This window comes from Pseudophryne corroboree, chromosome 2 (assembly GCF_028390025.1).
Source record: "Pseudophryne corroboree isolate aPseCor3 chromosome 2, aPseCor3.hap2, whole genome shotgun sequence".
Lineage (NCBI taxonomy): Eukaryota > Metazoa > Chordata > Amphibia > Anura > Myobatrachidae > Pseudophryne > Pseudophryne corroboree.
The window spans coordinates 638,960,556-638,982,973 of record NC_086445.1 but is presented as its reverse complement, the minus strand read 5'-3'; the positions used below and the strand labels follow the sequence as shown (position 1 = coordinate 638,982,973).

General features: G+C 48.9%; 1 protein-coding gene across 2 annotated transcripts in view; it reads left to right on the top strand.

Annotated features, from left to right (window-relative positions):
- The window catches only part of CEPT1 (choline/ethanolamine phosphotransferase 1), a 508,394-nt gene that overhangs the window by 332,765 nt on the left and 153,211 nt on the right, over positions 1-22,418 (top strand). For both annotated transcript variants that reach the window (XM_063954949.1, XM_063954948.1), the window contains exon 5: positions 5,322-5,406. In XM_063954949.1, the coding sequence (XP_063811019.1) occupies positions 5,322-5,406 (85 nt within the window). The remainder of the gene's footprint in view (positions 1-5,321; positions 5,407-22,418) is intronic.

The window sequence follows — 22,418 nt, the reverse complement described above, 5'->3', positions numbered from 1 at the left end:
CCGCAGCCTAAATCTGTAAAAGCCCATTCCACAAGGAAGGGGGCTCATCTTGGGCGGCTGCCCGAGGGGTCTCGGCTTTACAACTTGGCCGAGCTGCTACTTGGTCAGGGGCAAACACGTTTGCAAAATTCTACAAAATTGATACCCTGGCTGTGGAGGACCTTGAGTTCTCTCATTCGGTGCTGCAGAGTCATCCGCACTCTCCCGCCCGTTTGGGAGCTTTGGTATAATCCCCATGGTCCTTACAGAGTTCCCAGCATCCACTAGGACGTCAGAGAAAATAAGATTTTACTCACCGGTAAATCTATTTCTCGTAGTCCGTAGTGGATGCTGGGCGCCCATCCCAAGTGCGGATTGTCTGCAATACTTGTACAAAGTTATTGTTACAAAAATCGGGTTGTTATGGCGAGCCATCTGTTCAGAGGCTCCATTTGTTATCATACTGTTAACCGGGGTTCCTATCACGAGTTATATGGTGTGATTGGTGTGGCTGGTATGAGTCTTACCCGGGATTCAAAATCCTTCCTTATTGTGTCAGCTCTTCCGGGCACAGTGTCCTAACTGAGGCTTGGAGGAGGGTCATAGGGGGAGGAGCCAGTGCACACCAGATAGTCCTAAATCTTTCTTTAGATGTGCCCAGTCTCCTGCGGAGCCGTCTATTCCCCATGGTCCTTACGGAGTTCCCAGCATCCACTACGGACTACGAGAAATAGATTTACCGGTGAGTAAAATCTTATTTTTTCCTGCATCTGAGGAATTAAATGAGGTGTGTGAGGAAGCGTGGACTTCCCCCGATAAGAAATTGATAATTTCTAAACGGTTATTGGCAGCGTACCCTTTCCCGCCAGAGGATAGGTCACGTTGGGAAACACCCCCTAGGGTAGATAAAGCGCTTACACGTTTATCAAAAAAGGTGGCACTACCGTCTCCGGATACGGCCGCCCTAAAGGAACCTGCTGAGAGAAAGCAGGAGGCTACCCTAAAAGCTATATATACACACACGGGCATTATATTGCGTCCAGCGATTGCATCGGCATGGATGTGCAGTGCTGCTGCTGCGTGGTCAGATTCCCTGTTGGATAATATTGATACTCTGGATAGGGACAATATTTTGCTGACAATAGAGCATATGAAAGACGCTGTCTTATACATGCGTGATGCACAGAGGGATATTTGCCGGCTGGCATCAAAAATAAGCGCAATGTCCATTGCCGCCAGAAGGGGGTTATGGACTCGGCAGTGGTCAGGTGATGCCGATTCAAAAAGGCACATGGAAGTTTTGCCTTATAAGGGGGTGGATCTGTTTGGGGATGGTCTTTCAGATCTCGTTTCCACAGCTACGGCTGAGAAATCGACATTTTTGCCACAGGCTACCCCACAGCAAAAGAAAGCACCGTATTATCAAGTACAGTCCTTTCGGCCCCATAAAAACAAGAGGGCTAGAGGCGCATCCTTTCTGCCGAAAGGCAAAGGTAGAGGGAAAAAACTGCAGCATACAGCCAGTTCCCAAGAGCAGAAGTCCTCCCCCGCGTCCGGTAAGTCCACAGCATGACGCTGGGGCTTCACAGGCGGACCCGGATACGGTGGGGGCCCGTCTCAGAAATTTCAGCGCACAGTGGGCTCTCTCACAGGTGGATCCCTGGATCCTTCAAGTAGTATCTCAGGGGTACAGGCTGGAATTCGAAGCGTCTCCCCCCCACCGTTTCCTAAAATCTGCCTTACCAGCAACTCCCTCTGCCAGGGAGGCAGTGTTGGTGGCTATCCAAAAACTGTATTCACAGCAAGTGATTGTCAAGGTACCCCTCCTTCAACAAGGAAAGGGTTACTATTCCACAATGTTTGTGGTACCGAAACCGGACGGTTCGGTGAGACCCATCTTAAATTTAAAATCCTTGAACACATATATCAAAAGATTCAAGTTCAAGATGGAATCGCTCAGGGCGGTTATTGCGAGCCTGGACGAGGGGGATTACATGGTCTCCCTGGACATCAAGGATGCCTACCTGCATGTCCCCATTTACCCTCCTCACCAGGAGTACCTCAGGTTTGTGGTACAGGACTGTCACTATCCGTTCCAGACGCTGCCGTTTGGGTTATCCACGGCACCGAGGGTCTTTACCAAGGTAATGGCCGAAATGATGATACTCCTTCGGAAGAAGGGGGTTTTAATTATCCCGTACTTGGACGATCTCCTGATAAAGGCGAGGTCCAAGGAACAGTTGTTAGTGGGGGTAGCACTTTCTCGGGAAGTGCTGCAGCAGCACGGCTGGATTCTCAATATCCCAAAGTCACAGCTGGTCCCGACGACACGTCTTCTGTTCCTGGGAATGATTCTGGACACAGACCAGAAAAAAGTGTTTCTTCCAGTGGAAAAAGCCGAGGAGTTGTCATCTCTAGTCAGAAACCTCCTAAAACCAGGACAGGTGTCGGTACATCAATGCACACGAGTCCTGGGAAAAATGGTAGCTTCTTACGAAGCAATTCCATTCGGAAGGTTCCACGCAAGGATTTTCCAGTGGGACCTGTTGGACCATTGGTCCGGGTCGCATCTCCAGATGCAGCAGCGGATAACCCTGTCGGCAAGGACCAGGGTGTCACTACTGTGGTGGCTGCAGAGGGCTCATCTACTAGAGGGCCGCAGATTCGGAATACAGGATTGGGTCCTGGTGACCACGGATGCCAGCCTTCGGGGCTGGGGAGCAGTCACACAGGGAAGAAATTTCCAAGGGCTGTGGTCAAATCAGGAGATTTCACTACACATAAATATCCTGGAGCTAAGAGCCATTTACAATGCCCTATGCCAAGCAAGTCCCCTGCTTCAAAACAAACCGGTTCTGATCCAATCAGACAACATCACGGCGGTCGCCCATGTAAACAGACAGGGTGGCACAAGAAGCAGGAGGGCAATGGCAGAAGCCACAAGGATTCTCCGATGGGCGGAAAATCACGTGCTAGCACTGTCAGCAGTGTTCATTCCGGGTGTGGACAACTGGGAAGCAGACTTCCTCAGCAGACACGACCTTCACTCGGGAGAGTGGGGGCTTCATCCAGAAGTCTTCCAACTGATTGTAAACCGTTGGGAAAGACCACAGGTGGATATGATGGCGTTCCGCCTCAACAAAAAGCTAAAAAGATATTGCGCCAGGTCAAGGGACCCTCAGACGATAGCTGTGGACGCTCTAGTGACACCGTGGGTGTACCAGTCGGTTTACGTGTTTCCCCCTCTGCCTCTTATTCCCAAGGTGCTGAGAATAATACGAAGGGGAAGAGTGAGAACTATACTCGTGGTTCCGGATTGGCCAAGAAGAACTTGGTACCCGGAACTTCAAGAGATGCTCTCAGAGGACCCATGGCCTCTACCGCTAAGGCGGGACCTGCTGCAGCAGGGGCCCTGCCTGTTCCAAGACTTACCGCGGCTGCGTTTGACGGCATGGCGGTTGAACGCCGGATCTTGAAGGAAAAAGGTATTCCGGAGGAAGTCATTCCTACCCTGATCAAGGCCAGGAAGGATGTGACTGCAACCCACTATCACCGCATTTGGCGGAAATATGTGGCTTGGTGTGAGGCCAGGAAGGCCCCAACGGAGGAATTTCAACTGGGTCGTTTCCTGCATTTCCTGCAAGCAGGGGTGACGATGGGCCTCAAATTGGGGTCCATTAAGGTCCAGATTTCGGCTCTGTCGATTTTCTTTCAAAAGGAACTGGCTTCGTTGCCTGAAGTTCAGACTTTTGTCAAGGGAGTTCTGCATATTCAGCCTCCTTACGTGCCTCCTGTGGCACCTTGGGATCTCAATGTGGTTTTGGAATTCCTGAGGTCACATTGGTTCGAGCCACTTAAAACCGTGGATTTGAAATATCTCACGTGGAAAGTGGTCATGTTGTTGGCCCTGGCTTCGGCCAGGCGTGTATCAGCGTGTAAAAGCCCTTATCTGATTTTCCATATGGATAGGGCAGAGTGAGGACTCGTCCTCAGTTTCTCCCGAAGGTGGTATCAGCGTTTCACTTGAACCAACCTATTGTGGTGCCTGCGGCTACTAGGGACTTGGAGGATTCCAAGTTGCTGGACGTAGTCTGGGCCCTGAAAATTTATGTTTACAGGACGGCTGGAGTCAGGAAAACTGATTCGCTGTTTATCCTGTATGCACCCAATAAGCTGGGTGCTCCTGCTTCTAAGCAGACCATTGCTCGCTGGATTTGTAACACTATTCAGCTTGCGCATTCTGCGGTAGGACTACCGCAGCCAAAATCAGTAAAAGCCCACTCCACAAGGAAGGTGGGCTCATCTTGGGCGGCTGCCCGAGGGGTCTCGGCACTGCAACTTTGCCGAGCGGCTACTTGGTCAGGGTCTAACACTTTTGCTAAATTTTACAAATTTGATACCCTGGCTGAGGAGGACCTTGAGTTTGCCTATTCGGTGCTGCAGAGTCATCCGCACTCTCCCGCCCGTTTGGGAGCTTTGGTATAATCCCCATGGTCCTTACGGAGTCCCCAGCATCCACTAGGACGTCAGGGAAAATAAGAATTTACTCACCGGTAATTCTATTTCTCGCAGTCCGTAGTGGATGCTGGGCGCCCATCCCAAGTGCGGATTGTCTGCAATACTTGTAAATAGTTATTGTTCCACAAATCGGGTTGTTATTGCGAGCCATCTGTTCAGAGGCTCCGTTGTTATCATACTGTTAACCGGGGTTCATATCACGAGTTGTACGGTGTGATTGGTGTGGCTGGTATGAGTCTTACCCGGGATTCAAAATCCTTCCTTATTGTGTCAGCTCTTCCGGGCACAGTATCTTAACTGAGGTCTGGAGGAGGGTCATAGGGGGAGGAGCCAGTGCACACCAGATAGTCCTGAATCTTTCTTTAATTGTTCCCAGTCTCCTGCGGAGCCGTCTATTCCCCATGGTCCTTACGGAGTCCCCAGCATCCACTACGGACTACGAGAAATAGAATTACCGGTGAGTAAATTCTTATTTTTTATATATTTGACTTTGTATACAATGTAACTGCAAAGTAGTATCCTGTTATTCACTGTTTTAATACCAAAGTGTTCCTTGCAGTATCCTATAATTGGCTTACTCTACTATTTGTTTGTGAATGTCACATGTAGGTTGATTGTAAAGCTAGGTTTAATGTGCCTTCAAGAGTCATTTTCCTGTATTTTGATTGACCTGCATACTCTAATATGACTTTTATCTATCAATCACTTACTTACTCAATGATCTTGATTTCATATATTGACCGTGCCAAAACAAAAGCTCCATCTGCAGGTAACAATGATGTAATAATTCTTTGTCTTTTTTCTGGCTTCCTGCATGTAATCAGATTTGATGTGACTGAAGTACAGATCTTCATAATAACCATGCACTTATTGGCTGTGATCGGTGGACCAGATTTGTGGCAATCAATGGTAATTGAATGATGTAATTATTTGCAAATTGACATTAATTTTTTTACATGTTAATTTATTTATTTATTTTTACATTGCATCAAATAACTCTTAAATTCACACGCAGTATACATTTATGAATACATATTTGCTAGATCGAATACTGCCTGAAGATATATTATTTTGTCTAACACATTTCTATGCTCTTAAAAATACTGAGTAAATATTGAACAGAAAGGTAAAGGTGCATACACACGGTGTGATTTTCCTTGCGATATGGACTGTATAGTCCATATCGCAGGAAAATATAGTGCATATCGCACAGTGTGTATACAGCTTGCTATGCCGATACGTGGTTCCACCATGGCGGCATCGCAAGAAAAAATAGACTGTGCAGATAGCCCAACATTGACTATATCGGTGGTGCTGGGCTCCAGCCACATCGCAATGTCAGTGTCGGGTGCTATGCACATCGCACCATCTGTACGCATCTTTAGTTACTGTACCAGAGGAGTGGATGATGTGTAACACAAGGTTGGCATCTACTTGGGTGTAATTTGTGCTGAAACCCCCCCCCCCACATATTAAAAGATTACTACTTATTATGAGGCATATGCATCACATATGTGCTTAGTTTATGCCAGGCATACTGTATGTTAAATGTTATTTATTCCCATATTGGTAACCATTTGTTTTGGTTTCAAAATAAAAATTTGCTATTAGTCTTCACTGAAAACTTCAAAAACCTCTCTAATACAACAAAAGCAAATATTCTTTTAGGATAATAAAAAAAAAATACATCTGCTAATATCCTTAAAAAAGGCATAATATAAGGCAGAGCAACCTATCAGTCTGATCAGTGCAGTCACAAACAGCCATTCTCAAGCAGTTTGTTTGTGCTGGGGAGCTGGCACTCTAAATCTTTGACTCCTGTTTTTACTACTATCCCTACATAAATTGAAAATGTATATTAACCATTCAACTGGCTATTATTTTTCTAAAAGACACCCAAATGATTGAATAAGGTTGAAAGGTTTTCATGCTTGATTTAGTTAAAGAGCATTTATTCAAAACTTACACACACGTCTTAGTAAAATAAAAAATAATTATAAATATATACCGTATATACTCGAGTATAAGCCGACTTTTTCAGCACTTTTTTTTTGTGCAGAAAAAGCCCCCTCGGCTTCTACTCGAGTCAGTGGGAAGGAGGGACACGGAGGGCACAGCGCGCGCCTCTCCTGTGTCCCTCCTGCGTATCCGGCGGGTCTATTAAATGAAGTACCCATTCGTGAGGTCTGATTGGCTCACGAACCGGCACTTCATTTAACACACACGCCGCTGCCGCCGGAGACGTAGGAGGGACATAGGAGAGGCGCGCGCTGTGCCCTCCGTGTCCCTCCTTCACAAAACAGTGTGGGAGCGGCGGATGGTAAGTTGTAACTGGCACTGGGTGAGCATATTTGGCACTTGGGGGGGGGGGGGGCATATGTGGCACTGAGGGGGCATATCTGGCAGTATGAGGGCAAATCTGGCACTGTGGGGGCATATCTGGCAGTATGAGGGCATATCTGGCACTATGAGGGCTGTGTACGGCTAGAGCTGCATTTCCCACCCTAGGCTTATACTCGAGTCAATAAGTTTTCCCAGGTTTTTGTGGTAAAATTAGGTGCCTTGGCTTATATTCGGGTCGACTTATACTCGAGTATATACGATAGATATATATATATATATATATATATATATTTCTCTAACGTCCTAGTGGATGCTGGGGACTCCGTAAGGACCATGGGGAATAGACGGGCTCCGCAGGAGACTGGGCACTCTAAAGAAAGATTTAGTACTACCTGGTGTGCACTGGCTCCTCCCTCTATGCCCCTCCTCCAGACCTCAGTTAGAATCTGTGCCCGGCCAGAGCTGGGTGCTTTTAGTGGGCTCTCCTGAGCTTGCTAAGAAGAAAGTATTTTAGTTTAGGTTTTTTTATTTTCAGAGAGCTTCTGCTGGCAACAGACTCTCTGCTACGTGGGACTGAGGGGAGAGAAGCAAACCTACTAACTGCGGCTAGGTTGCGCTTCTTAGGCTACTGGACACCATTAGCTCCAGAGGGATCGAACACAGGTACCTAACCTTGATCGTCCGTTCCCGGAGCCGCGCCGCCGTCCCCCTCGCAGAGCCAGAAGTACAGAAGCAGCAGAAGCATGAAGACATCGAAATCGGCGGCAGAAGACTCCTGTCTTCACTTAAGGTAGCGCACAGCACTGCAGCTGTGTGCCATTGCTCCCGCAGCCCACCCGCACACTCCGGTCACTGTAGGGTGCAGGGGGGGGGGGGGGCGCCCTGGGCAGCAATTAAGGTACCTTTTGGCAAAATAACACATATATCCAGTCAGGCACTGGATATATGTTCGAGCCCCCGCCATTTTTTACACATAGAAGCGGGACAGTAGCCCGCCGCTGAGGGGGCGGGGCCTTCTTCCTCAGCACACCAGCGCCATTTTCTCTTCACAGCTCCGCTGGAAAGACGCTCCCCAGGCTCTCCCCTGCAGTATCCAGGTGCAAAAAGGGTAAAAAGAGAGGGGGGGCACATAAATTTAGGCGCAAAACGATCACAAACAGCAGCTACTGGGTAATCACTAAGGTACAGTGTAATACCTGGGTTATATAGCGCTGGGGTGTGTGCTGGCATACTCTTTCTCTGTCTCCCCAAAAGCCTTTGTGGGGTCCTGTCCTCAGTCAGAGTATTCCCTGTGTGTGTGCGGTGTGTCGGTACGTCAGTGTCGACATGTTTGTTGAGGAAGGATATGTGGAGGCAGAACAAGTGCAGGTAAATGAGGTGTCGCCGCCGACGGTGCCGACACCTTATTGGATGGATATGTGGAAGGTGTTAAATGATAATGTAAGCTCCTTGCATAACAGGTTGGATAAAGCTGTAGCCTTGGGATAGTCAGGGTCTCAACCCATGCCTGATCCTACAATGCAGAAGCCGTCAGGGTCTCACAAGCGCCCACTATCCCAGATGGTTGACACAGATGCCGACACGGAGTCTGACTCCAGTGTCGATGACGATGATGCAAAGTTGCAGCCTAAAATGACTAAAGCCATCCGCTACATGATTATAGCAATGAAGGATATATTGCACATATCAGAGGAAAACCCTGTCCCTGACAAGAGGGTTTATATGTATGGGGAGAAAAAGCAAGAAGTGACTTTTCCCCCTTCACATGAATTAAATGAATTATGTGTAAAAGCGTGGGATTCCCCTGATAGGAAAGTAGTCATTTCCAAGAGATTACTGATGGCGTATCCTTTCCCGCCAACGGACAGGTTACGCTGGGAATCCTCCCCGAGGGTAGACAAGGCGTTTACACGCTTATCTAAGAGAGTGGCCCTGCCGTCTCAGGATACGGCCGCCCTAAAGGATCCTTCGGATAGAAAGCAGGAAGCTATCCTGAAGTCTGTTTATACACATTCTGGTACTCTACTGAGGCCAGCAATTGCTTCGGCCTGGATGTGTAATGCTGTAGCAGCTTGGACTGATAATCTCTCGGAGGGGATAGATACCCTGGGCAGGGACACTGTTCTACTGACCCTGGGACATATCAAGGACGCTGTCCTATATATGCGCAATGCCCAGCGGGACATTTGCCTGCTGGGCTCTAGAATAAACGCTATGTCCATTTCTGCCAGAAGGGTCTTATGGCTTCGGCAATGGACAGGGGATGCCGACTCTAAAAAACACATGGAGGTTTTGCCTTATAAGGGTGAGGAATTATTTGGGGACGGTCTCTCGGACCTAGTTTCCACTGCTACGGCAGGGAAGTCAAATTTCTTGCCATATGTTCCCTCACAGCCGAAGAAAGCACCGTATTACCAAATGCAGTCCTTTCGTTCGCAAAAGAGCAAGAAAGTCAGAGGGGCATCTTTTCTTGCCAGAGGCAGGGGTAGAGGAAAAAAGCTGCACCATGCAGCTAGTTCCCAGGAACAAAAGTCCTCCCCGGCTTCCACTAAATCCACCGCATGACGCTGGGGCTCCACAGGCGGAGCCAGGAGCGGTGGGGGCGCGTCTTCGAAATTTCAGCCACCAGTGGGTTCGCTCACAGGTGGATCCTTGGGCTATACAAATTGTGTCTCAGGGATACAAGCTGGAGTTCGAAGTGACGCCCCCTCACCGTTACCTAAAATCGGCCTTGCCAGCTTCCCCCATGGAAAGGGAGGTAGTGCTGGCGGCAATTCACAAGCTATACCTCCAGCAGGTGGTAGTAAAGGTTCCCCTCCTTCAACAGGGAAGGGGTTACTATTCCACTATGTTTGTGGTACCGAAACCGGACGGTTCGGTCAGGCCCATCTTGAATTTAAAATCCCTGAATATTTATCTGAGGAAATGCAAGTTCACAATGGAATCGCTCAGAGCGGTCATTGCAAGTCTGGAAAAGGGGGATTTCATGGTCTGGACATCAAGGTTGCTTACTTGCATGTCCCCATTTATCCGCCTCATCAAGAGTACCTCAGGTTTGTGGTACAGGACTGTCATTACCAATTCCAGACGTTGCCGTTTGGTCTGTCCACGGCTCCGAGAATATTTACCAAGGTAATGGCGGAAATGATGGTGCTCCTACGAAAGCAAGGAGTCACAATTATCCCATACTTGGACGATCTCCTCATAAAGGCGAGGTCCAGGGAGCAGTTGCTGGTCAGCGTAGCACACTCTCAGGAAGTGTTGCAACAGCACGGCTGGATTCTGAATATTCCAAAGTCGCAGCTGATTCCTACGACGCGTCTGCCCTTCCTGGGCATGATTCTGGACACGGACCAGAAGAAGGTGTTTCTCCCGGCGGAGAAGGCTCAGGAGCTCGTGACTCTGGTCAGAGACCGATTAAAACCAAAACAGGTGTCGGTGCATCACTGCACGCGAGTCCTGTGAAAGATGGTGGCATCATACGAGGCCATTCCCTTCGACAGGTTCCATGCGAGGATCTTTCAATGGGATCTGTTGGACAAGTGGTCCAGATCGCATCTTCAGATGCATCGGCTAATCACCCTGGCCCCCAGGGCCAGGGTGTCTCTTCTGTGGTGGCTGCAGAGGGCTCACCTCCTCGAGGGCCGCAGGTTCGGCATACAGGACTGGGTCCTGGTGACCACGGATGCAAGCCTCCGAGGTTGGGGGGCAGTCACTCAGGAAAGAAACTTCCAAGGGCTGTGGTCAAGCCAGGAGACTTGTCTGCACATAAATATCCTAGAACTAAGGGCCATATACAACGCCCTAAGCAAAGCGGAGCCTCTGCTTCGAGACCAACCAGTGCTGATTCAGTCAGACAACATCACTGCAGTGGCCCATGTCAACCGACAGGGCGGCACAAGAAGCAGGGTGGCGATGGCAGAAGCCACCAGGATTCTTCGTTGGGCGGAGAATCACGTGCAGGCACTGTCAGCAGTGTTCATTCCGGGGGTCGACAACTGGGAAGCAGACTTCCTCAGCAGACACGACCTCCACCCGGGAGAGTGGGGACTTCATCAAGAAGTCTTCACGCTGATTGCAAATCGATGGGAACTCCCACAGGTGGACATGATGGCGTCACGCCTCAACAAAAAGCTTAACAGGTATTGCGCCAAGTCAAGGGACCCTCAGGCGATAGCTGTGGACGCACTAGTAACACCATGGGTGTTCCAGTCGGTCTATGTGTTTCCTCCTCTTCCTCTCATACCCAAGGTGCTGAGAATTGTAAGAAAAAGAGGAATGAGAACAATATTCATTGCTCCGGATTGGCCAAGAAGGACTTGGTACCCGGAACTGCAAGAAATGCTCACAGAGGACCCATGGCCTCTGCCTCTCAGACAGGACCTGTTACAACAAGGGCCCTGTCTGTTCCAAGACTTACCGCGGCTGCGTTTGACGGCATGGCGGTTGAACGCCGGATCCTAGCGGAAAAGGGCATTCCGGATGAAGTTATTCCTACGCTGATAAAGGCTAGGAAAGACGTGACAGCAAAACATTATCACCGTATATGGCGAAAATATGTTGCTTGGTGTGAGGCCAGGAAGGCCCCTACAGAGGAATTCCAGCTGGGTCGATTCCTGCACTTCCTACAGTCAGGAGTGACTATGGGCCTAAAATTAGGGTCCATAAAGGTCCAGAATTCGGCCCTATCCATTTTCTTTCAAAAAGAACTGGCTTCACTGCCTGAGGTTCAGACGTTTGTTAAGGGAGTGCTGCATATTCAGCCCCCTTTTGTTCCATCAGTGGCACCTTGGGATCTTAACGTGGTCTTGGGGTTCCTGAAATCCCACTGGTTTGAGCCACTTAAGACCGTGGAGCTGAAGTATCTCACATGGAAAGTGGTCATGCTGTTGGCCTTAGCGTCGGCCAGGCGTGTGTCAGAATTGGCGGCTTTGTCATGTAAAAGCCCCTATCTGGTTTTTCATATGGACAGGGCAGAATTGCGGACTCGTCCGCAATTTCTACCAAAGGTTGTGTCTTCATTTCATTTGAACCAACCTATTGTGGTGCCTGCGGCTACTCGTGACTTGGAGGATTCCAAGTTGCTGGACGTGGTCCGGGCTTTGAAGTCTTATGTTAACAGAACGGCTGGAGTCAGGAAGACTGACTCGCTGTTTATCCTGTATACATCCAACAAGTTGGGTGCTCCTGCTTCAAAGCAAACTATTGCGCGCTGGATCTGTAACACGATTCAGCAAGCTTATTCTGCGGCAGGATTGCCGCATCCAAAATCAGTGAAAGCCCACTCCACAAGGAAGGTGGGCTCTTCTTGGGCGGCTGCCCGAGGGGTCTCGGCATTACAGCTTTGCCGAGCTGCTACTTGGTCGGGTTCAAACACTTTTGCAAAATTCTACAAGTTTGATACCATGGCTGAGGAGGACCTTGTGTTTGCCCATTCGGTGCTGCAGAGTCATCCGCACTCTCCCGCCCGTTTGGAGGCTTTGGTATAATCCCCATGGTCCTTACGGAGTCCCCAGCATCCACTAGGACGTTAGAGAAAATAAGATTTTACTCACCCCAGTCCCAAGTGCGGACTTTCTGCAATACGTGTGTATAGTTATTGCTTAATAAAGGGTTATGTTATATTGGCATCCTTTGGTTGATGCTATGTTGTTTGTTCATACTGTTAACTGGGTAAGGTTATCACAAGTTATACGGTGTGATTGGTGTGGCTGGTATGAGTCTTACCCTGGGTTCCAAAATCCTTTCCTTGTAATGTCAGCTCTTCCGGGCACAGTTTCCTTAACTGAGGTCTGGAGGAGGGGCATAGAGGGAGGAGCCAGTGCACACCAGGTAGTACTAAATCTTTCTTTAGAGTGCCCAGTCTCCTGCGGAGCCCGTCTATTCCCCATGGTCCTTACGGAGTCCCCAGCATCCACTACGGACTACGAGAAAAAGATTTACCGGTGAGTAAAATCTTATTATATATATCATTAAAAAAAATTAAACCGTGTACCATAAAAAAACAACTATGTTTATGGTATGCGGTAGTGATAATCATTAGTGGCTGTACTATCGATGTCCGTTGGTTTTAAGACTACTGTATAGTTTCAAACCATTGATGGTTTAGCCATTACATTCTGTGTATGTGCGTACCTCGGCCATCGGTCTGCAATATTTTCTTAACACTGGGGCTGCCATCAGTGGTGTGCCATCGGTGCCCGTATTGATGAAAACACCACTTGCCATCAGTCATATGCCATCGATGTTTGTGGACTATCAATGGTCGATGACTAATCCTAGTATACTGTGCATGAAATTAAACTGGCACTGTATTGATATTTTCTAAATCCCTATGGGATCGTCGAAAAATAAAAATGATCCCGAAAATTAATTTTGGATTAGTTCTAATAGTTAAGAAGGACGGGGGTGGGAAATATATAAAAGAAAATAGAAAAAACAATATGCATGTTAAAAAAACTATTGCTATCCGATATATCACAGTATTGATCAGTGATCCCTGGGAGTGAGGGGACCTGGGCTTATCAGTTTATAGTATGTTCCCGCATCTTAAGAGAGAAGCAGAAGCCAGGTAAACACATGGGCAGCGTGGCTCACTACATTTTCCCAGCGGCTGCAGAAGAGCAGTGGCCGGACATACACAGGCAAAGTAGCTAATTACACTAAATTTCCCCGGTGGCTGCTCTTCTCTGCAGCCACCAGGTGGGGAGTGGCGACGGGCTTGCAGATCACCGCACCAAGCAGTGATCAGCAGACACTGAGGTAGCAGCCATGTGTTAAGAGGGGTCGAGAGGTCCCGCTAAGACTGGCAGCTGCAGGAGATTACCTTTCAGCAGCCACCCAGAGGGTGTTTCTGATAGGTCACATCAGATACAGCTGTGTCAGGGAAAGCCCAGCCTGGTGGTGTCGCATCAGATGCATCAGGCAAGTGGTTAACTAGTAATATCAAACTTAATATAATAAAATGTTAGCACAAGTCATCATTGCCACGTAAATCATCAGGCTATTTAGATGGGTTGGGAATAAAATGTATTTTTGATTTGTTAACATTTCAGAACTAGAAAACTATGCTTAGTCAGTTTTGGTTATGTGATAGTAGAAGACCACATGTAAACTATGTTAGCAGGATGGGTTAATTATATTGTAAGGCACACAGGTGAGATGTCAGAGACACAGGGTGATGGTAAAGGGGAGCACAGGAATGAGGTGTCAGGCACACAGGGGTGAGGGTAAAGGGGAGCAGAGGAGTGAGGGTAAGGGGGCAATACAGGGGTGTGGTGTCAGGTACATAGGATGAGGGTAAGGGGGCAGTACAGGGGTGAAGTGGCTGGCACACTGGGGTGAGGGTAAGAGGGCAGCACAGGTGAGGTGTAAGGCATACAGGGGTGAGGTGTCAGGCACACGGGGTGAGGGTGAAGGGGAGCACAGGAATGAGGTGTCAGGCACACGGGTGTGGGTAAAGGGAAGCACAGGGGTGAGGTGTCAGGCACACAGTGGTGAGGGTAAAGGGGAGCACAGGGTTGAGGGTAAGGGGGCAGTACAGGGGTGAGGTGTCAGGCACATAGGCTGAGGATAAGGGGGCAGTACAGGGGTGAGGTGGCAGGCACACAGGGTGAGGTTAATGGTGCAGTATAGGGGTTGAGGTAGTCCTGTTTGGCACTGACGTGAGCATGGCTCCTGTCAACCTAGTAAGTGACATACTGTATTCTGCATAATAAGGGCTTAAATATTTCCCTAAGGAGTTGAAGCAAAATCATCACTAAGTGAATTTTTAACACCCATATGGCTAATACCAGTCTTTATTAACAACTAAAGTACCGTATATACTCGAGTATAAGCCGACTTTTTCAGCACTTTTTTTTGTGCTGAAAAAGCCACCTCGGCTTATACTCGAGTCAGTGGCAGTGCAGTGTGACAGGCAGAGCAGTGTTAAGGAGGGACACGGAGCGCACAGCGCGCGCCTCTCCTGTGTCCCTCCTGCATCTCCGGCGGCAGCGGCTGGTCTATTAAAGGAAGTACCCGTTCGTGACCTCTGATCACGAACCGGCACTTCCTTTAATAGACCCGCCATGGCCGCCGGAGATGCAGGAGGAACACAGGAGAGGCGCGCGCTGTGCGCTCCGTGTCCCTCCTTCAGAAGACAGCGCGGGATCGACGGATGGGTAAGTAACAGGCACTGGAGGAGCATATTTGGCACTTGGGGAGGGGGCATATGTGGCAGCATGAGGGGCATATGTGGCAACATGAGGGGCATATGTGGCAACATGAGGGGCATATGTGGCAACATGAGGGGCATATGTGGCAGCATGAGGGGCATATCTGGCAGCATGAGGGCATATCTGGCACTGTGGGGCATATCTGGCAGCATGAGGGGCATATCTGGACGCATGAGGGCATATCTGGCAGCATGAGGGCATATCTGGCACATCTGGCACTGTGGGGTATATGTGGCAGCATGAGGGGCATATCTGGCAGCATGAGGGCATATCTGGCAGCATGAGGGCATATCTGGCACATCTGGCACAGTGGGGCATATGTGGCAGCATGAGGGGCATATCTGGCAGTATGAGGGCATATCTGGCACTGTGGGGGCATATCTGGCAGTATGAAGGCATATCTGGCACTGAGGGCAGTGTACGGCTAGAGCTGCATTTCCCACCCTAGGCTTATACTCGAGTCAATAAGTTTTCCCAAGGTTTTGTGGTAGAATTAGGTGCCTCGGCTTATATTCGGGTCGACTTATACTCGAGTATATACGGTATTTTTTTTTATTAATCCTCTAACAAAAATGAGTGCACATAAACTTCTCCAGTAGCAGCACTTGGAGCCTGTAATGTAACCTACAAGGATCCTGCAGCTGGCTGGGAGATGTGTGCAGGAGCTACTGCTCGCAGGGGAAGTCTTATGTGGAGGGTTTACAACTATACATACTGTACAGTAGCTGCACAGTGAGAGTGAGACCACCTGGCTCTCCTAGTACATACACGGGACAGGCAGAATTTACAGGAAGATTAACACGGCAATATAGTGTCTCTGGCTTCCTCTCTGACACGGCAGCAAGCACTCCACCAGGAAGCTGATGCTGTGTGCTACACTCTCCACCCCACATTCCATTCATCATAGTAACGTGGTAGGACGCAGCACCATACAGCAGCTGTAATTGCTGCATAAGACAGGGGAGAAAGAGGCACTGAGAGAGATACAGTACCTTCCTGGCAGCAGCTGCATGAGGGACGCCAGGCCTCCACTACTGTATGTTGGGAGCACATTTGTTCAAGAAGCAGTAGCACAAGGCCTGTATGCTGCTCTGGCGGGATGCAGTCAGTTTACCTCCAATCAAAATCCCGACGTTCAAAATCCCGACACCAATTGGCCGATGATCAAAATCTCGAAAAGGTCGAAATCCCGACATGGACAAAATACTGACATTTAAAATACCGACAAGGTCAAAATACCGACATGTAAAATGCCGACAGGTCAAAATACCGACATGATTTTTTCATGATTTTTTCATTGAAACCGACTCGTTCATACTTTACCATCCCAGTAGACCTGGAGGGGGAATATAATAGTGTGCCGAGCGCAGCGAGGCACCGTGCCCGAAGCATGGTGAGCGCAGCGAGCCATGCGAGGGGACGCGGTACACTTTATATGGTGTCCATGTTGACTTATGTCGACATACACACACAAAACCGGATGTCGGTATTTTGACCTGTCGGCATTTTACATGTCAGTATTTTGACCTTGTCTGTATTTTAAATGTCGGTATTTTGTCCATGTCAGGATTTTGACCTTGTCGGGATTTTGACCATTGGTCAATTGGTGTCGGGATTTTGAACGTCGGTATTTTGATTGGAGGTATTTCATACCGATCCCGCTCTGGCCAACGACGACGATCCCCTCTTTTAGGTGCATGTGCCCTGCTGTTCCCGCCTTAGATACGCCTCCTCAGGAGGGACTAGCTAGCCAAAGCATCCGTGGGTGTTGGATTCTGATCACCAGCCAAGGCAGACAGCAGGGTGGGCGGGACTCGACGCATACTGCCCAACACTGCCTGCGCCTGCTGCCCCATTGGCTAGCTTCATATAGGAGTAGTTAGCTAGTTGCTCTGCACGCTACAGATGGCAATTGCAGCACATCCTGAGGGCCTATTTTTCATTGGGGGCCTGGAGCTGCAGCTCCCCATTGTTAATCCGGCCCTGCCTGTGTGCAGTCTCTGTGTTGGCCCCAGTCTCGGTGCATGAGACTCTGAGCACATGGTCACTAAGAGACCGCTTTGAGTCTAGTGCACATGTGCAAGTCTTCGGGAAAATGGTGCAGCTTCCATTCTCCCGGTGATCTTCCTACTGCGCCAAATAGGATTTCTTGGCAATGTACTAAAGCTATAGCTCTTCCTGCTTCACCTTTTATTGAGGTAAAGCAGGAAGCAATGATGCTGAGATATATTGTAGTAGGAGAGTGAAAACACTCCTTTCCAGTGTTTCCTGCCAGATCCACAGTGCGTCAGCTTAGTGTTGTGTCTTAACTCCTGGCCAGACCCACTGTACATGTACTAATTCTCACATACATAGTAAGATCTCGTGGGTAGACAGACACCAGCTAGAACACCAGATGCTTCCGCATATTAGCACACATATCGGTAATCCTGCTGACATGTGAAAAAACTAAATGCCACAAAAGTGCACTTGTTTTTCTTAACATCTGAATGATATTGTATGACGGCAGTGACATCATTAGATGTTTTCCGATAACGTAGAGAAAACTGATTTCTCTTACGTCCTAGAGGATTCTGGGGTCCACATTAGTACCATGGGGTATAGACGGGTCCCTTGGGAGCCATGGGCATTTTAAGAGTTTAATAGTGTGGGCTGGCTCCTCCCTCTATGCCCCTTCTACCAGCCTCAGTTTAGAAAATGTGCCCGGTGGAGCCGGTCACAGCTAGGGGAGCTCCTAGGAGTTTTTCTAGTTTTATTGTTTTTTTTAAAAGAGTTAGGTACAGGGAGGCTGCTGGCAACAGCCTCCCTGCTTTGTGGGACTTGGGGGGTGGGGGGGGGGGGTGTAGGAACCAACCCTGGAGGTTAATGGTTCTCTATCTCCGCTGACAGGACACTGAGCTCCTGAGGGTGATGATCGCAAGCCCCCGAGGCGACTGCTCACTCCCGCAGCACGGCCACCACCCCCTAACAGAGCCAGAAGTCGGAGTGGTGAGTATGACGCCGGCGCCCCGGGAAGCGGGGTAGGAGCGCAGCTCTGACAGGTTGCGCTCCGTAGGGCTCAGCCGTGCTTGTTGTGCGGCGCTGTGAGGGGCGCCCTGGGCCAGTGCAAATACCCTACACCTGGTCACTATGCTAACAGGGGCTAATCCCACTGTTAGCAGCAAAATCACCTCAGGCCAGTATAATTTGTACAAGCGGGAAGATGCGCCATTACAGGAGGCGGGGCTTCTCAGAGCGGATCCAGCATTTACAAGCGCCATTTTCTCCTTGCATATCACACTGAGAATGCTGACAGGGAGCGCTGCCTCCACTTAACTCCAATACCTCTGCGGTACCAAGGGTTATAGATAAGGGGGGAGAGTGTTATATTATCTGTGTAATCCTATTAAGGTTATTCAGTCATCGCCGGCCGTTAGTGTATAACTTCCTACTGGGGCGCTGTGTGGCTTGCTCCAAATACTCTGTCTCTCTCTGAAGGTACTCTGGGGGAAACTGTGTCTGCATTTTCCTGTGTGTGTGGTTGTGTTTGTATAGCTCACAACATGTCTAGGAACTCTGTTTCCTGTGCTGCGAAGTGTGTATCTTCTCCAGAAGAGTCTATTCCACGTACTCAGGACACCCCATGGGTGTATTCTGTTAGGGGAATGATATCCCAGATTTCATCTCTGATAGCTCAAAATGAAACTTAAACACAGGTTTTGAAAAATTTACCCTAAGAAGCGTGCTCTTGCCCAGAAAATTAAAGCTGTCACGGATACCGACTCTGATACAGGGGACGGTGATGGGTATATGCAGGGGAAAGATACATCCCTTGCTAAGGGGGTGTAACTCATGATTGAGGCTATTAGAGGAGGCTTACTTTACTGATAATAAGAAATCCTCTTTTACATTCCCTACATCTAAGGAATTAAACGCATTGTTTGAAAAATCCTTGGAAAACCCAGAGAAACAATTCCAGATCCTAAAAAGGCTTCTCATTGCTTTTCCTTTCCCTAAGGAGGACAGGAAAAAGTGGAAAATCCCGCCTGTAGTAGACGCTTCTGTGTCTAGGTTGTCGAAAAAAGTGGTTTTACCTGTCCCTGGGTCCACCGCTTTAAAAGAGCCGGCTGACCGTAAGATTGAGACTACACTCAAATCATTATACACAGCTACTGGCGTAGCGTTAAGACCCACTATTGCTTGTGTGTGGATTTCTAAGCCATAGTTAAGTGGTCAGGCACATTACTAGAGGAATTAGATACTATAGATAGAAGTGACATTGAATTGTTCTTACAGGACTCTGCAGGTTTAATGGTGGAGGACATGGAGGACCTTGGCCATTTTAATGCGAGGGCTTCTTCCATGGCTGTCTCGGCACGCAGAGGACTCTGGCTGCGCCAATGGTCTGCGGATGCGGAATCCAAGAAAAGTGTGGAGAACCTACCCTTCACAGGTCAGGCTCTGTTTGGGGAAGCGTTAGATGCATGGATCTCCACGGCAACTGCGGGTAAGTCAGCATTTATTCCCTCAGCAACACCGCCTACTAGGAAATCTTATCCTACATCTACAATGCAGTCCTTTCGGACCGCAAAAGTTAAAAAGTCCAAACTCCCTTCCACTTTCTTTAGAGGAGGTTGGGGGGAAATCCAGAAAACCTGCACCAACAGGTTCACAGGAACAGAAACCTGGTTCTGCTTCCTCAAAATCCTCGGCATTACGGTGGACCTCCCAGCCTGGAGTTCGGGCACGTGGGAGCAAGATAAAGAAATTTCAGTCATGTCTGGGCGGCATCAGGCCTAGACCCCTGGGTACAATATATAGTTACCATGGGGTACAGACTGGAGTTTCAAGAACCCCCGCCCCTTCAGATTCTTCAAATCAGGCCTACCAGCTTTGCTGACGGAAAGTGCTATCCTACAGGAAGCCATTCAAAAATTGCTAAAGTTAAACGTCATTGTTCCAGTTCCACCTCATTTAGCAAACAAGGGTTATTACTCAAACCTGTTTGTGGTACCGAAACCGGATGGTTCGGTCAGGCCATTATTGAATCTAAAGTCGTTGAACCCTTATTTGAGGGACTTCAATTTCAAGATGGAGTCTCTGAGAGCCGTGATCTCAGGTCTGGAGGAGGGGGAATTTCTAGTATCCCTGGATATCAAGGATGTGTACCTTCACATTCCGATCGGGCCGCCTCACCTGGCTTATCTCAGATATGCGCTGTTGGACTGTCACTATCAGTTCTTGGCACTGCCATTTGGCCTCTCCACAGCACCAAGGGTGTTCAACAAGGTCATGGCGGAGATGATGCTACTCCTCCGCAAGCAGGGTGTGAACAGAATTCCTTATCTGGACGATCTGCTGATAAAAGCGCCTTCCAGGGAGAAGCAGTTACAGAGTATTGCTCTCTTAACTCAACTACGCCAGGATCATGGATGGATCCTGAATCTTATTTGGAACAGACAAGGAGACTGTCCTTCCTGGGGATGATTCTTGACACGGAAGTACATAGGGTGTTTCTGCCGGAGTAGAAAGTGTTGGTGGTACAAACAATGGTCTGGGATGTCCTGAAGCCAGCCCGTGTATTGGTTCATCAGTGCATTCGCCTTCTGAGGAAGATGGTTGCCTCCTACGAGGCTTTACAGTACGGAAGATTTCATGCACGGTCTTTCCAACTGGATCTCCTGGACAAATGGTTGGGATCTCATCTTCATATGCCCCAAAGGATACGTCTGTCAGAATTTGGCGCCTCTGGTGGCTGCAAACCTCTCACCTACTAGAGGGCCGCAGGTTCGGGATTCAGAATTGGATCCGCCTAACCATGGATGCAAGTGTCAGAGGTTGGGGAGCAGTCACCCAAGGGGAAAACTTCCAAGGACGGTGGTCAAGTCTGGAATCCATCCTTCTGATAAACATTCTGGAACTAAGGGCCATGTACAACGGTCTTCTACAAGCGGCACATCTTCTGAAAGATCAAGCCATTCAGGTTCAGTCGTACAATGGGGGTCATTCCGAGTTGTTCGCTCGTTATTTTTTTCTCGCAACGGAGCGATTAGTCGCTAATGCGCATGCGCAATGTCCGCAGTGCGACTGCGCCAAGTGAATTTGCTATGCAGTTAGGAATTTTACTCACGGCATTACAAGGTTTTTTCTTCGTTCTGGTGATCGGAGTGTGATTGACAGGAAGTGGGTGTTTCTGGGCGGAAACAGGCCGTTTTATGGGAGTGTGTGAAAAAACGCTACAGTTTCTGGGAAAAACGCGGGAGTGGCTGGAGAAACGGAGGAGTGTCTGGGCGAACGCTGGGTGTGTTTGTGACGTCAAACCAGGAACGACAAGCACTGAACTGATCGCAGATGCCGAGTAAGTCTGGAGCTACTCAGAAACTGCTAAGAAGCGTCTATTCGCAATTCTGCTAATCTTTCGTTCGCAATTTTGATAAGCTAAGATTCACTCCTAGTAGGCGGCGGCTTAGCGTGTGCAAAGCTGCTAAAAGCAGCTTGCGAGCGAACAACTCGGAATGACCCCCAATGTAAAGACAGTGGACTACATAAACTGAAGAAACGAAGAGCAGAGCTGCAATGTCAGAGGTAACAAGAATCATCCTCTGGGCGGAAAAACACGCGGTGGCGCTGTCAGCAATCTTCATTCCGGGAGTGGACAACTGGGAAGCGGACTTCCTCAGCAGACACGATCTCCATCCAGGAGAGTGGGGCCTCCACCCAGAGGTGTTCGCAGAGGGGACAAGTCTATGGGGCATACCTCAAATAGACATGATGGCCTCCCGCCTCAGCTTCTGAGGTACTGTTCCAGGTCGAGGGACCCACAGGCAGTGGCGGTGGACGCCCTGGTAACTCCGTGGGTGTTCAAGTCAGTGTATGTGTTCCCTCCACTTCCACTCATCCCAAGTATTCTCAAACTAATAAAAAGAACAAGCGTTCAAGCGATCCTCATTGCTCCGGACTGGCCAAGAAGGGCTTTGTACACGGATCTTCTGGAGTTACTGCTGGAGGATCCGAGGCCTCTTCCTCTTCGAGAGGACCTTCTGCAACAGGGGCCGTTCGCTTATCAAGACTTAGCATGGCTACGTTTGACGGCATGGAGGTTGAACACCAGATCTTAGCTCGGAAGGGCATTCCGAACAAGGTTATTCCTACCCTGATACAGGCAAGGAAAGGAGTAACGTCTAAATATTACCATCGAATTTGGAAAAAGTACGTGTCTTGGTGTGAATCCAAGAAGTTTCCTATGGTGTAGTTTCAACTAGGGCGGTTTCTCCTCTTTCTGCAAGCAGGTGTGGATGTGGGCCTGCGGTTGGGCTCCATAAAAGTCCAGATTTAGGCCTTGTCCATTTTCTTGCAGAAACAATTGGCTGTCCTCCCTGAGGT